Source organism: Oncorhynchus masou, chromosome 31, assembly GCF_036934945.1.
Source record: "Oncorhynchus masou masou isolate Uvic2021 chromosome 31, UVic_Omas_1.1, whole genome shotgun sequence".
NCBI classification, from domain to species: domain Eukaryota; kingdom Metazoa; phylum Chordata; class Actinopteri; order Salmoniformes; family Salmonidae; genus Oncorhynchus; species Oncorhynchus masou.
Window position 1 is genome coordinate 11,633,312 of NC_088242.1, and position 14,653 is coordinate 11,647,964.

Genomic DNA, 14,653 nt, shown 5'->3' on the forward strand with positions numbered 1-14,653 from the left:
TACATCACCGAGACCAAGCTTCCTGCCATCTAGGACCTCCATACCAGGCAGTGTCCGAGGAAGGTCCAAAAAAAAAAAAAATGGTCAAAGACTCAAGCTACCCTAGTCATATACTGTTCTCCCTGCTACAGCACAGCAAGCGGTACCGGAGCACCAAGTCTAGGTCCAAAAGGCTCATTAACAGCTTCTACCCCCAAGCTGAACAATTAATAAAATGCCTACGCAGACTATATGCAGCTCTTTGAGGGCTTGCCAAGTGTTGAGAGTCCAGGAGGAGCTGTCTGTGCCTGGCTCTCAGTCCATATTAGACTATGGTTGTGTTCAGTAGGGCACACCCAACCGTAGCAAAAAGTTCAGAAACCTCATTTCAAAAACACTTTCTTCCTACTGGACACAAACCAGTAACAGCCAAGTCCTGCCTCTCAGTCCATGGCTGATTCCCAAATGACACCATATTCCCTATATACCTGGGTAATCAGCAGCGCACCATGTAGACAATAGGGTGCCATTTGGGACGCAGTCCATATTAGACCAGTATCAGCCAAGTCCTGCCAAGTGTCCCATCAGGGAGGAATGCAGGAGGCTAGCAAGCAGCACCGTGAGAGAGACGAGGCCTTTCTGTGGCCCCCGTCACAAGCAGGCAGCACCGTGAGAGAGACGAGGCCTTTCTGTGGCCCCCGTCACAAGCAGGCAGCACCGTGAGAGAGACGAGGCCTTTCTGTGGCCCCCGTCACAAGCAGGCAGCACCGTGAGAGAGACAAGGCCTTTGTGGCCCGTGTCACAAGCAGGCAGTACCGTGAGAGAGACGAGGCCTTTCTGTGGCCCCTGTCACAAGCAGGCAGCACCTTTAGAGAGACGAGGCCTTTCTGTGACCCCTGTCACTGGAACCCAGAAGATTAGTGAAGGGTAGCAGTGCATTAGTGGTGGGAGACATGAGCTACATCCCAAATGGCACTCTATTCCCTCCATAGCCACTACTCCCACATACCACCGTTTCACTTTCCACTCAGTCTCTTAAGGTAGGAACAGAATTCTGACCAGAGACAGAATACGACCGGAGACGATGAACAGAAACAGACCAATCATGGTGAGCAGACGAGGAAACTCCTTCCCTAAAGAAGCCGAATGAGTGAATGAGTAATAATACGATTTTGTATTGTCACATACACCGGATAGGTGCAGGGAGAGAGCGAGAAAGGACGGAGAGAGTTTGTCCTGTTCAGATCATGTGATAAGGAAACACTCAAGGCCCTCGTTGGAGACCTACTATTTAGGAGACCTTTCGTGTTCGTCTCAAATTGCCACACTTTTCCGTACATGACTAGTGTGTCAATTGGTATGTAACCTATGATTCAGGGGAAACACTAGCTACACATCAAGGCGAGGCCGAGAGAGAGAGCGCGAGATCGGAATTTTTTAAATTTTCCATTTGTGTTGCTGTTGCACAATGGCTATAAATCAGAGGGCAGACCTTGCACTGTCTAACAAAGTTACATGAAAACGTTGCACATGTTTTGCCTAACTAACCGACCCCTACACACCCACGGATGAAATACCACATGAAAAGGTATTTCATAACCAGCAGTATGAGGCTGTGTGTTAGAGGGATGGAGGCGTCTGTATGTTAGAGCTCAGCTATCACTTTCTCAGATAAATGTTTTATTTTCTGATTAAATGAGGAATTCCTGATATTTCGACCTTGAGAAAACCAGGAGCTCTCTGGCTTACAAATGGATCGGTAAACATTTTGTGCTGGTTCCATATTCAGAAAGCATCTCAGAGTACTAGTACTGATCTGGGATCATTTAAAACACTTTTTATATTATATTGAATAAGATGACCTGATCCTAGATGAGCATTCCTACTCTGAGACACTTTATGAATACGGCCCTTGTTTCCTATGTTGTGTTGATCACATACCTTATTGAGACAATAAGCAGACAGGCGTCTCGAGCTCGATGGTCTGTTATAGAACATGATCTTTATGTGGTCTATGCAGTTCTCTCTGTAGCCCTGTACTGTACACTCACTGCACCCGTCAGTCCCTGTATGGGTTGAGCAATGCAGATTTGGTAGTGCCTAAATTGGAACTTAGTGGCTGTACAGTAACACACACGTAATATATATTAATATAAAATAAAATTATAAAAATATAAAATATGACGTCAGAACTCACAGTGCTGTATGGGATTCAACTGACAGCTGTTCTAAACGTGTGTACCACGAGCAGCAAAAAGATGACCACTTCCCTCCCGCTAATTGAGCTACTTTTACAAATTGGTTTTGTTGTCTAATGCCTCGTTCACAATAAATTACGCTGGATGTCATTCATTTCAATGGGGATGTCCACAACCGAGCGGAATCGCACTGCCCCCTTGCGGTTGAAGGCTCAGTTGGGAGTCAGGAACTGCACACAATTTTTCCACACTTTGCGTAGTCTTCAGTACAGACAAAGTCTGTTGAAGAACAGGTAGTGACCAAAACCAAAAATGTTCACCTTCTCTGGTTTCGGTGATGGCTTTATGGGATAGCTAGCAACTTGTAAACAATTACCTATTCCTATAAGTGAATACTATTTTAATAGTAATGTTAAATAATACACATGGGCAGTTAAGCCAGTTATATTATATGACTTGCCTCCCGTTTAAATATATTGTGATGGTAATGACATTTGTTTTTGATTATTATTATTATTGTGGCGGTTGCTAGTTACAGTGGTATCTTCAACCTAGCCTCGCCTTTAGCTAGCTACTGTAGCTGTTCTACAAGCTAGCTTGACTAGCTATAAAAGTTAGTTAACTCTACTTGTTACGCTAACTAAACATGTTTTATTAGCTATTACCGGAAACAATGTGTCTCCGGTCTTCAATGAAAAAGTAATTTTTGCGATCTGCCAAAATAAATGCGATCTCTGGTTCACCTCCATCTTGCGTTAAACGCTAGACTTGTCCGCTCAGTAGCGGTGCAAGACTCCGTGAAGATGACCATACAGCGTAATGAAATATATCACGATGTGTACGGGCATGAGAGGGGAATCGGTGTGTCCTGAAAGACGAGATGTTGAGGATTATAACAAATACCGCCTTGATGTCAAACAACAACCACAAACCTGTGAGTCTAAATGTGCACTTCACATTTCCATATTGAAAGCCTAACACTATGATTGGATTTTATAACTTAGCAAGTCATGTTGGAAATATAATAAGCTTTCAAAATGATGCCCACCTGACCCAAGTGGTTAGTTATAATGGAATGTTTCTGGATTGCCTAAACAACAACAGTAATTGTGTAAAGGTGAGGATGCAGGGCTGTGTTCCAAACCAACTACAAATGGGTTTGCTTCAGTTCCTCAACGACAAAGCTGGGAGAGATAAAAAAAAACAACACCTTTATAGTTGAAGGCTCTTTCCTTGAGCCATAAAAGTACATTTAAATTCCGTATGAACTGTGCCCAGTCTGGAGGTGTCCAGTGGGGGTTCTAGACCATTTCAACTGGGGGGCAAGCTGGGGCCAGTTGTACTGTTAGAGGGGCCAGTTACATTAGACGTTATTGTTGTCATCGTTTTCTTCACTGCATTGCAGGCATTAGCAGGCAAAATACCATGTTCATAATCATCATCATTACCACTGTCTAATAACAGATGTCAAAAAAGATTGCAAAAATGAGTTATGTTAAAATTATTTCATACTCCACATTTAGGGGGTCCACAAGGGGGTCCAGAATTGTAGTCACGGGGCACTGCCCCCCCCGAACCGCCACTGTGTATCCACTTGGAGACACCAGTTAGACCTCGTACTCAAACTCTTGCAATAATTGTTTCTTATTTTGCACCTAAACCAAACTTTCCAAGAATATTCTTATTATGTAATTGAATGAATCCAGAGTATTTTCAGTTTCCGTCATGGACAAATGCTGTGTAAAGTACAGTCAATGTAAAATGCACATAAAATCAACAGTGTCATGTTTGAATTCAGTCATGTCAGGTGAACATTTGGTCTGAATTTCCACATCTCCAAAGTCTTCTCTTTCAATTGCTACCATGGTCATGCATATGCTTTTTATATTTATTATGTTAAACATTCCAATGTGTCCCTATCCATAGGCCAATTTCCACAAGCATAAAGGGTTAACAGAATAACTGCCCTGTAGGCATGTGTCTGTTTAATGCTTCTATACACAATACAGACATACAATTAAAATTTAAAAGAGACAAAAGCAAGTCTCAGCAAATGTCTAGAACATGACATATGGAGTTTAGGGTAGGATGTAGCCTAAGGTTTGGACACACCTACTCATTCAAGGGTTTTTCTTCATTTTTACTACTTTCTACATTGAAATGTAAGTGAAAACGTCACAACTATGAACTAACACATATGGAATCATGTAGTAAACAAAAGTGTGACAAATCAAAATATATATTTGAGATTATTCAAAGTAGCCACCCTTTGCCTTGACAGCTTTGCACACTCTTGGCATTCTCTCAACCAGCTTCATGAGGTAGTAACCTGGAATGCAATTAAATTAACAGGTGTGCCTTGTTAAATTCCACAAATAAAATGATTTCCTTCTTAATGCATTTGAGCCAGTCAGTTGTATTGTGACAGCGTAGGGGTACTATACAGAAGACAGCCCTATTTGGTAAAAGACAGAGTCCATATTATGGCAAGAACAGCTCAAATAAGCAAAGATAAACAACAGTCAATCATTACTTTAAGACGTGAAGGTCAGTCAATCCGAAAAATTTCAAGAACTTTGACAATGTAGAAAATAAAGAAAAGCCCTTGAATGAGTAGGTGTGTCCAAACTTTTGACTGGTAATGTATATTGTTGTTCAAATGTGTTGACAGACAGTGGTTGACCCTGGTCAGCTCTCCAATACATCCCATGACTCAGCGTATGAAAACTGCCTACATAAAATGTAATATTCTGCGAAATTAATCTAGATAGGAAACTTCGGAAATCCTTTTTACCTTGGCGCTCACACTTAGCCTCTGCAGGGAGAAGTTTCCGTTCTCTGCCGATGTAGCAGTCGCCTCGCTCTCCGCTGCATCCCCATGGCCCGACTTGCTGCCCGGTAACGGGATGCCCTCCGTGACATACTCTTTACGGCACTCCAAGTTGTGCTTCTTCAGTACCTCCGCGGTCTCAGCGTCTACCACGATCAGCTCGAGGCTGCCCACGGTGGCTCGTATCCGGGCAACGACCTGCTGGTGGCTCTCGCCCTCCACGCTGTCCCCGTTAACGAATGTCAGTCGGTCCCCAGCGAAGAGACCGGCGGTGGCGGCAGGAGAGTCTGGTTCTACCAGTCGGATAAACTGTCCGGTCTTCCCTTTCTCACCGTGCAGATGGAAGCCGTAGCCATTCGAACCCTTTCCTAAAATACAACATCTAGGCCGGAGGTTTGACATAATGTTGCCGCTGATCAAATATTCTCACAGATAACGTCACAACAAAGAAGGTAAACGTGGACAACAAACAATCTCAGAAATTAAACTGACGGACTAACTACTTCGAACGACCGGTCGCTCTCACAGTTTACTTTCTGTCAAAACAGAACGTATTATTTCACTTGCGTCTCGGTAAGGTCCTCCTCGAAACTATGTTGCGAACTATTTGTGGAGTGCACGTAGTCAGACACACCCACAAAAGTACTCTTCCTTGTGTGCTCAAATCAACTGGGCTTTGTTTTTTAAGTTGATCTGAAGTTGATGGTGAAGGGTTCTAGTCTGACAGGTGACAAGACCAATCAGTAATCTCCTTTAGGAAAACGCTGTCGTTGAGTTTATCCGACAGCCAATGGACTGCCTTTAAATTTCCCTCTGAACAAAAGTCGTTGCCTACGCCAGAGCCATACATGTATTTATTTCTAAATACGTGGCTCTGGCCTAGGCTATTACTTGTCACATATCTTGATTCTAGAGACACTGTCGTATCCTTTTTTGATAACGTTATTGAACGAATTCGGAAGGAATGTCGATGTAAAACGCAAAATTCAGTTTTCCGTCAAAATAATAATTATTGCGAGCCAATGTAACTTAATAAAGGAATTTGCCTATGTCGCAAGAGAAAATATAATTTGCCTTTATTAAACTCCAGGGCCTGGTTTCCCTAAACCATTTTAAGCCTAAATCCCATCGCAATCGGGAAAAGGTCCTGATCATTTTCCACCAATGCCATCTATGATTGTAAATATATCCCGTTTGCGCATGTGCATAACTATAGATAAATCCGACAGAAGTTTGGGTGATGAAAGTTGGACGAGAGGATCTCGAAATCTCTTTGCAAGAAACATTTGGACAAACGTAAAAAAAAACTGGTTTAATGTTATGTTCTTGCAATTGTGCCGTATTATGAGCCAGGTGTTAAGACTACAAATCGTTGAATGGATAATGCAAATAGCTAGGCCTATTTGCGTGATTGACTTTTCAATAGACCTGGGCTGCTGACTAAAATCTGGGTTTATGATTGTAATTAAACGTTGCCATGGTTTGCTTTTGCTTAGAGCAAGTAGCCTAGTCCTTGACAGGTCCTACATCTCATTTCAGATAGCCTAGGTAAAGATGTAGGTAAAATGTAAGCTGAACGCTTTAGCATCTTGCTTAGTTCAAATTGACAGACTAATTTATTCATCATGAATAGTGTTGTGAACAGTGATACGATTTAGAGCCAAGAGAGCTCGTGTTGCCCATTAATTACTCTGTAGGCCTAAGCTAGTGCTGGAATTGACTACTGAGGACGGGTCGTAATTTCCATCAAATGTTATTAATATGCTATTGATATGAACTGAATACGTTTGCCAACAACAGCCAGTGTTTTGTTTTTGTTTACATGTAGCCAAATATGACTGACTGTTACCATCAATCTAATGTACTCTGATCGGCAATTGCGATAGAGCTGTGACCATGACCACAATTGCTTCCAATTTAATTTAAACATGGTCATTAATTGCATGATAACACAAGGCTGCAATAGCCTAAATTGAAGTTATAGGCTATTTAAATATGTTTGCGGCAGCTCACGGTAGGGTACAAGTGGCACAATTTGATTTGCAATGACTCCAGTGTAGAGCTCTGCTACCTGACACTTGAAAACTTACCCCTTATGATTTATTTTTTGACTGTCTGTTTTGCAATTGATGAATGTGTTATGCAATGCATTTATTTGGGCTATAGCAGTAAATTTTATAAAATAATAAACACACACACACATACAGTGCCTTGCGAAAGTATTCGGCCCCCTTGAACTTTGCGACCTTTTGCCACATTTCAGGCTTCAAACATAAAGATATAAAACTGTATTTTTTTGTGAAGAATCAACAACAAGTGGGACACAATCATGAAGTGGAACGACATTTATTGGATATTTCAAACTTGTTTAACAAATCAAAAACTGAAAGATTGGGCGTGCAAAAGTATTCAGCCCCTTTACTTTCAGTGCAGCAAACTCTCTCCAGAAGTTCAGTGAGGATCTCTGAATGATCCAATGTTGACCTAAATGACTAATGATGATAAATACAATCCACCTGTGTGTAATCAAGTCTCCGTGTAAATGCACCTGCACTGTGATAGTCTCAGAGGTCCGTTAAAAGCGCAGAGAGCATCATGAAGAACAATGAACACACCAGGCAGGTCCGAGATACTGTTGTGAAGAAGTTTAAAGCCGGATTTGGATACAAAAAGATTTCCCAAGCTTTAAACATCCCAAGGAGCACTGTGCAAGCGATAATATTGAAATGGAAGGAGTATCGGACCACTGCAAAGCTACCAAGACCTGGCCGTCCCTCTAAACTTTCAGCTCATACAAGGAGAAGACTGATCAGAGATGCAGCCAAGAGGCCCATGATCACTCTGGATGAACTGCAGAGATCTACAGCTGAGGTGGGACAACAATCAGTCGTCTATTGCACAAATCTGGCCTTTATTGAAGAGTGGCAAGAAGAAAGCCATTTCTTAAAGATATCCATAAAAAGTGTCGTTTAAAGTTTGGCACAAGCCACCTGGGAGACACACCAAACATGTGGAAGAAGGTGCTCTGGTCAGATGAAACCAAAATTGAACTTTTTGGCAACAATACAAAACGTTATGTTTGGTGTAAAAGCAACACAGCTCATCACCCTGAACACACCATACCCACTGTCAAACATGGTGCTGGCAGCATCATGGTTTGGGCCTGCTTTTCTTCAGCAGGGACAGGGAAGATGGTTAAAATTGATGGGAAGATGGATGGAGCCAAATACAGGACCATTCTGGAAGAAAACCTGATGGAGTCTGCAAAAGACCTGAGACTGGGACGGAGATTTGTCTTCCAACAAGACAATGATCCAAAACATAAAGCAAAATCTACAATGGAATGGTTAAAAAATAAACATATCCAGGTGTTAGTTCAAGGGGGCCGAATACTTTCGCAAGGCACTGTATATATATATATACACACACAACCTTGTACATGGCTTGAAGACCAGCATCCCGGAGTCGCCTCTTCACCATTGACGTTGAGACTGGTGTTTTGCGGGTACTATTTAATAAAGCTGCCAGTTGAGGCCTTGTGAAGTGTCTGTTTCTCAAACTAGACACTCTAATGTACTTGTCCTCTTGCTCAGTTGTGCACCGGGGCCCCCCACTCCTCTTTCTATTCTGGTTAGTTCCAGTTTGCACTGTTCTGTGAAGGGAGTAGTACACAGCATTGTACTAGATCTTCAGTTTCTTAGCAATTTCTCGCATGGAATAGCCTTCATTTCTCAGAACAAGAATAGACTGACGAGTTTCAGAAGAAAGGTCTTTGTTTCTGGCCATTTTGAGCCTGTAATCGAACCCACAAATGCTGATGCTCCAGATACTCAACTAGTCTAAAGAAGGCCCATTTTATTGCTTCTTTAATCAGGACAAGTTTTCAGCTGTGCTAACATAATTGCAAAAGGTTTTTCTAATGATCAATTAGCCTTTTAAAATGATAAACTTGGATTAGCTAACACAACGTCCCATTGGAACACAGGAGTGATGGTTGCTGACAATGGGCCTCTGTACGCCTATGTAGATATTCCATAAAAGATCAGCCGTTTCTAGCTACAATAGTAATTTACAACATTAACAATGTCTACACATTGCGTAATTATCGTATTTCGTCGTCCTAACGTAGTCTACACTGCTATCTGCCCAGCAGCTAGCTAAGCAGCTAGCTAACGTCCACTGTCCACCAGCACTGTAGAAACTATTACACTCAACTGAACGACTCGATTAGTGAAGTGTTAGCTAGCTACATAGTTGTCTTTGCTGTCTTCGTATCCAAGATAATTGTGTAGTTTAGAGTGTGTAGACTTAGAGTGATTATCTTAATTTACTGAGGTTAGCTAGCCAGCTATTTGTCGTCCTTAATATAGGAGATGCTGCTAGCTAGCTAGCCAACAGCTAGCCAACCTCTACCGAATAGAACTTCAACTACCCGGTCAACATTCCGCTTCGCTCCACAGGTAGTATCACATTTTCATTTCACTTCATTACAGTACAACGGTTTGATTTGTTTGATCGTAGCTAGCTAGCTACATAGCCGTCTTTGTATCTAAGACAATTGTGTAGTCTAGAGCGATTTTCTAGGTTAGCTAGCCAGCTATTGTCGTTCTTTTAACGTAACGTAACGCAATCAACACTGCTAGCTAGCCAGCTAGCCCCCGAATAGCAGCACTGTAGAAACTATTACAGTACAACGGTTTGATTTGTTTGATCGTAGCTAGCTAGCTACATAGCCGTCTTTGTATCTAAGACAATTGTGTAGTCTAGAGCGATTTTCTAGGTTAGCTAGCCAGCTATTGTCGTTCTTTTAACGTAACGTAACGCAATCAACACTGCTAGCTAGCCAGCTAGCCCCCGAATAGCAGCACTGTAGGAACTATTACACTCGACGGAACGACTTGATTAGTGTAGTGTCAACATCGCAGCCACTGCCAGCTAGCCTACAAAGTCAACAACGCAGCCACTGCCAGCTAGCCTACTCCAGCAGTACTGTATCATTTCAATCATTTTAGTCAATAAGATTCTTGCTACGTAAGCTTAACTTTCTGAACATTCGAGACGTGTAGTCCACTTGTCATTCCAATCTCCTTTGCATTAGCGTAGCCTCTTCTGTAGCCTGTCAACTATGTGTCTATCTATCCCTGTTCTCTCCTCTCTGCACAGACCATACAAACGCTCCACACCGCGTGGCCGCGCCACCTAATCTGGTGGTCCCAGCTCGCACGACCCACGTGGAGTTCCAGGTCTCCGGTAGCCTCTGGAACTGCCGATCTGCGGCCAACAAGGCAGAGTTCATCTCAGCCTATGCCTCCCTCCAGTCCCTCGACTTCTTGGCACTGACGGAAACATGGATCACCACAGATAACACTGCTACTCCTACTGCTCTCTCTTCGTCCGCCCACGTGTTCTCGCACACCCGAGAGCTTCTGGTCAGCGGGGTGGTGGCACCGGGATCCTCATCTCTCCCAAGTGGTCATTCTCTCTTTCTCCCCTTACCCATCTGTCTATCGCCTCCTTTGAATTCCATGCTGTCACAGTTACCAGCCCTTTCAAGCTTAACATCCTTATCATTTATCGCCCTCCAGGTTCCCTCTGAGAGTTCATCAATGAGCTTGATGCCTTGATAAGCTCCTTTCCTGAGGACGGCTCACCTCTCACAGTCCTGGGCGACTTTAACCTCCCCACGTCTACCTTTGACTCATTCCTCTCTGCCTCCTTCTTTCCACTCCTCTCCTCTTTTGACCTCACCCTCTCACCTTCCCCCCTACTCACAAGGCAGGCAATACGCTCGACCTCATCTTTACTAGATGCTGTTCTTCCACTAACCTCATTGCAACTCCCCTCCAAGTCTCCGACCACTACCTTGTATCCTTTTCCCTCTCGCTCTCATCCAACACTTCCCACACTGCCCCTACTCGGATGGTATCGCGCCGTCCCAACCTTCGCTCTCTCTCCCCCGCTACTCTCTCCTCTTCCATCCTATCATCTCTTCCCTCTGCTCATACCTTCTCCAACCTATCTCCTGATTCTGCCTCCTCAACCCTCCTCTTCCCTTTCTGCATCCTTTGACCCTCTATGTCCCCTATCCTCCAGGCCGGCTCGGTCCTCCCCTTCCGCTCCGTGGCTCGATGACTCATTGCGAGCTCACAGAACAGTGCTCCGGGCAGCCGAGCGGAAATGGAGGAAAACTCGCCTCCCTCCGGACCTGGCATCCTTTCACTCCCTCCTCTCTACATTTTCCTCCTCTGTCTCTGCTGCTAAAGCCACTTTCTACCACTCTAAATTCCAAGCATCTGCCTCTAACCCTAGGAAGCTCTTTGCCACCTTCTCCTCCCTCCTGAATCCTCCTCCCCCCCCCTCCTCCCTCTCTGCAGATGACTTCGTCAACCATTTTGAAAAGAAGGTCGACGACATCCGATCCTCGTTTGCTAAGTCAAACGACACCGCTGGTTCTGCTCACACTGCCCTACCCTGTGCTCTGACCTCTTTCTCCCTCTCTCTCCAGATGAAATCTCGCTTCTTGTGACGGCCGGCCGCCCAACAACCTGCCCGCTTGACCCTATCCCCTCCTCTCTTCTCCAGACCATTTCCGGAGACCTTCTCCCTTACCTCACCTCGCTCATCAACTCATCCCTGACCGCTGGCTACGTCCCTTCCGTCTTCAAGAGAGCGAGAGTTGCACCCCTTCTGAAAAAAACTACACTCGATCCCTCCGATGTCAACAACTACAGACCAGTATCCCTTCTTTCTTTTCTCTCCAAAACTCTTGAACGTGCCGTCCTTGGCCAGCTCTCCCGCTATCTCTCTCAAAATGACCTTCTTGATCCAAATCAGTCAGGTTTCAAGACTAGTCATTCAACTGAGACTGCTCTTCTCTGTATCACGGAGGCGCTCCGCACTGCTAAAGCTAACTCTCTCTCCTCTGCTCTCATCCTTCTAGACCTATCGGCTGCCTTCGATACTGTGAACCATCAGATCCTCCTCTTCACCCTCTCCGAGTTGGGCATCTCCGGCGCGGCCCACGCTTGGATTGCGTCCTACCTGACAGGTCGCTCCTACCAGGTGGCGTGGCGAGAACCACTGGTGTCCCCCAGGGCTCTGTTCTAGGCCCTCTCCTATTCTCGCTATACACCAAGTCACTTGGCTCTGTCATAACCTCACATGGTCTCTCCTATCATTGCTATGCAGACGACACACAATTAATCTTCTCCTTTCCCCCTTCTGATGACCAGGTGGCGAATCGCATCTCTGCATGTCTGGCAGACATATCAGTGTGGATGACGGATCACCACCTCAAGCTGAACCTCGGCAAGACGGAGCTGCTCTTCCTCCCGGGGAAGGACTGCCCGTTCCATGATCTCGCCATCACGGTTGACAACTCCATTGTGTCCTCCTCCCAGAGCGCTAAGAACCTTGGCGTGATCCTGGACAACACCCTGTCGTTCTCAACCAACATCATGGCGGTGGCCCGTTCCTGTAGGTTCATGCTCTACAACATCCGCAGAGTACGACCCTGCCTCACACAGGAAGCGGCGCAGGTCCTAATCCAGGCACTTGTCATCTCCCGTCTGGATTACTGCAACTCGCTGTTGGCTGGGCTCCCTGCCTGTGCCATTAAACCCCTACAACTCATCCAGAACGCCGCAGCCCGTCTGGTGTTCAACCTTCCCAAGTTCTCTCACGTCACCCCGCTCCTCCGCTCTCTCCACTGGCTTCCAGTTGAAGCTCGCATCAGCTACAAGACCATGGTGCTTGCCTACGGAGCTGTGAGGGGAACGGCACCGCAGTACCTCCAGGCTCTGATCAGGCCCTACACCCAAACAAGGGCACTGCGTTCATCCACCTCTGGCCTGCTCGCCTCCCTACCACTGAGGAAGTACAGTTCCCGCTCAGCCCAGTCAAAACTGTTCGCTGCTCTGGCCCCCAATGGTGGAACAAACTCCCTCACGACGCCAGGACAGCGGAGTCAATCACCACCTTCCGGAGACACCTGAAACCCCACCTCTTCAAGGAATACCTAGGATAGGATAAGTAATCCTTCTCACCCCCCCCTTAAATGATTTAGATGCACTATTGTAAAGTGGCTGTTCCACTGGATGTCAGAAGGTGAATTCACCAATTTGTAAGTCGCTCTGGATAAGAGCGTCTGCTAAATGACTTAAATGTAATGTAAATGTACACTGTATTTCTGATCAATTTGATGTTATTTTTTCTTTCAAAAACAAGGACATTTCTAAGTGGCTCCAAACTTTTGAACCTGTGTGAGGGGTCCTCATATTCAAAATCAAATAGCTAAATGATCCGTAGAATAACCATCTTAAAAATAATTCTATATGTTAGCTTAATATAGAACCACCTCTACCAAGGAATTTATCTAGTGCGCCTAAAGCCATTATTTCTTATGTGTATCAGTTCTAGCATGTACATATTTTTTTATGGAAAGGGGTTTATAGCTAAGCTATTTATGTGAATTCAAAGCATAGAGGTCCCATTAAATTACTAGAAAGGCAATGTCACAAACCCTTTAAGATCCAGGTTGGGAAGGAAATTGCAGCCATATTGGTCAGGGAGAAATCCAAACCGGTCTAATTGGAATGAATAGCAGTAGAGGCATTATCCTGATTTTAATGCATGTGATAAATCAGAAATTGTGTAATAGAATTATTGTCAAAATATTGTCATGTAGGCCTAATTATAAATACCGTTTATGGAGGTTGTATACTGTATAAATAGCCCCTAAAATATATATATATATATAAACATGTATTATTATTTTCATGACACAATATCAGTTGTTGTTACATATATAACTTGTTTAAGTCCTATAATAAAACGTCTGGGTCTAATCCTGAATGATGATTGGTTAAAACCACATTCCAGCCGGTGTCTATTCCACTAGTTACCAATGGTTAAATCAATGGTGTTAAAATGCCTATTTACTCTGGTCCATCTGTCTGCACAATCCACTGTCTCATCAGCCCAGCCAGGCAATTTATAAACTTGATCTCCACTATAAAAAACATTTAGACATCATCTCCCATTTCTTTTAGACTAACATTTAGTTTTCAACAGAGGAGATTTGTATAAACCTTGTTGTCTGTCTCTCCGACATTTGCAACATTGTTTCAGTATTCAAATTAGATCACCAGCTGGACCATAGTAATGAACGTGTCGGGAGTCAGGACAAGACAGACATGCAGGCAGCGTTTCTCAGCTAGTCTAAATCATGAATCAGCTGGCATCATTTTTATGGATATATACAAAGAATTGTCAATTGAAAAAAGGTACAACGAAATGAAGTGCAGCAAGTTTGCCGTCTTTGCACCTTCAGTTTGAAGTGATTATGTTGGCTGTGTTGTTGGCTTGATGAGTGAATTGTCCTGATGAGTGAGCACATTTTCTATGACAGGCAAAATTGCGCCTCATTAGCTAATTGTTATGGATGTATCCAAATAAATGTAATTAGAAAACAACTTAAACAAATGCAAATGACCCTACTTTGTTGTTATTCTGTCTGCACTTTTTGAGGTGACTGTAAGTTAGTTGTAGTTGGCTAGGCTAGGTTAGCAAGGGATAAGATCTTTGCCAGCCTTATGGCAATGGAGCGTTTGGAACAAATTACTTCCACAGATACAGAACAAAAAGA

The 14,653-nt window shown here is 44.0% G+C and overlaps 1 protein-coding gene across 2 annotated transcripts in view; it reads right to left on the minus strand.

Moving 5' to 3' along the window:
- The window catches only part of LOC135523410 (Na(+)/H(+) exchange regulatory cofactor NHE-RF1-like), a 29,186-nt gene extending 23,513 nt beyond the window's left edge, over positions 1-5,673 (minus strand). Inside the window, exon 1 of one of the 2 annotated variants that reach the window (XM_064950061.1) lies at positions 4,972-5,673. In XM_064950061.1, coding sequence (XP_064806133.1) covers positions 4,972-5,409 — 438 coding nt within the window. In that variant the 5' untranslated portion in view covers positions 5,410-5,673. The remainder of the gene's footprint in view (positions 1-4,971) is intronic. The other variant, XM_064950062.1, reaches the window with a different exon arrangement.
- Between the last annotated feature and the right edge of the window lie 8,980 nt (positions 5,674-14,653).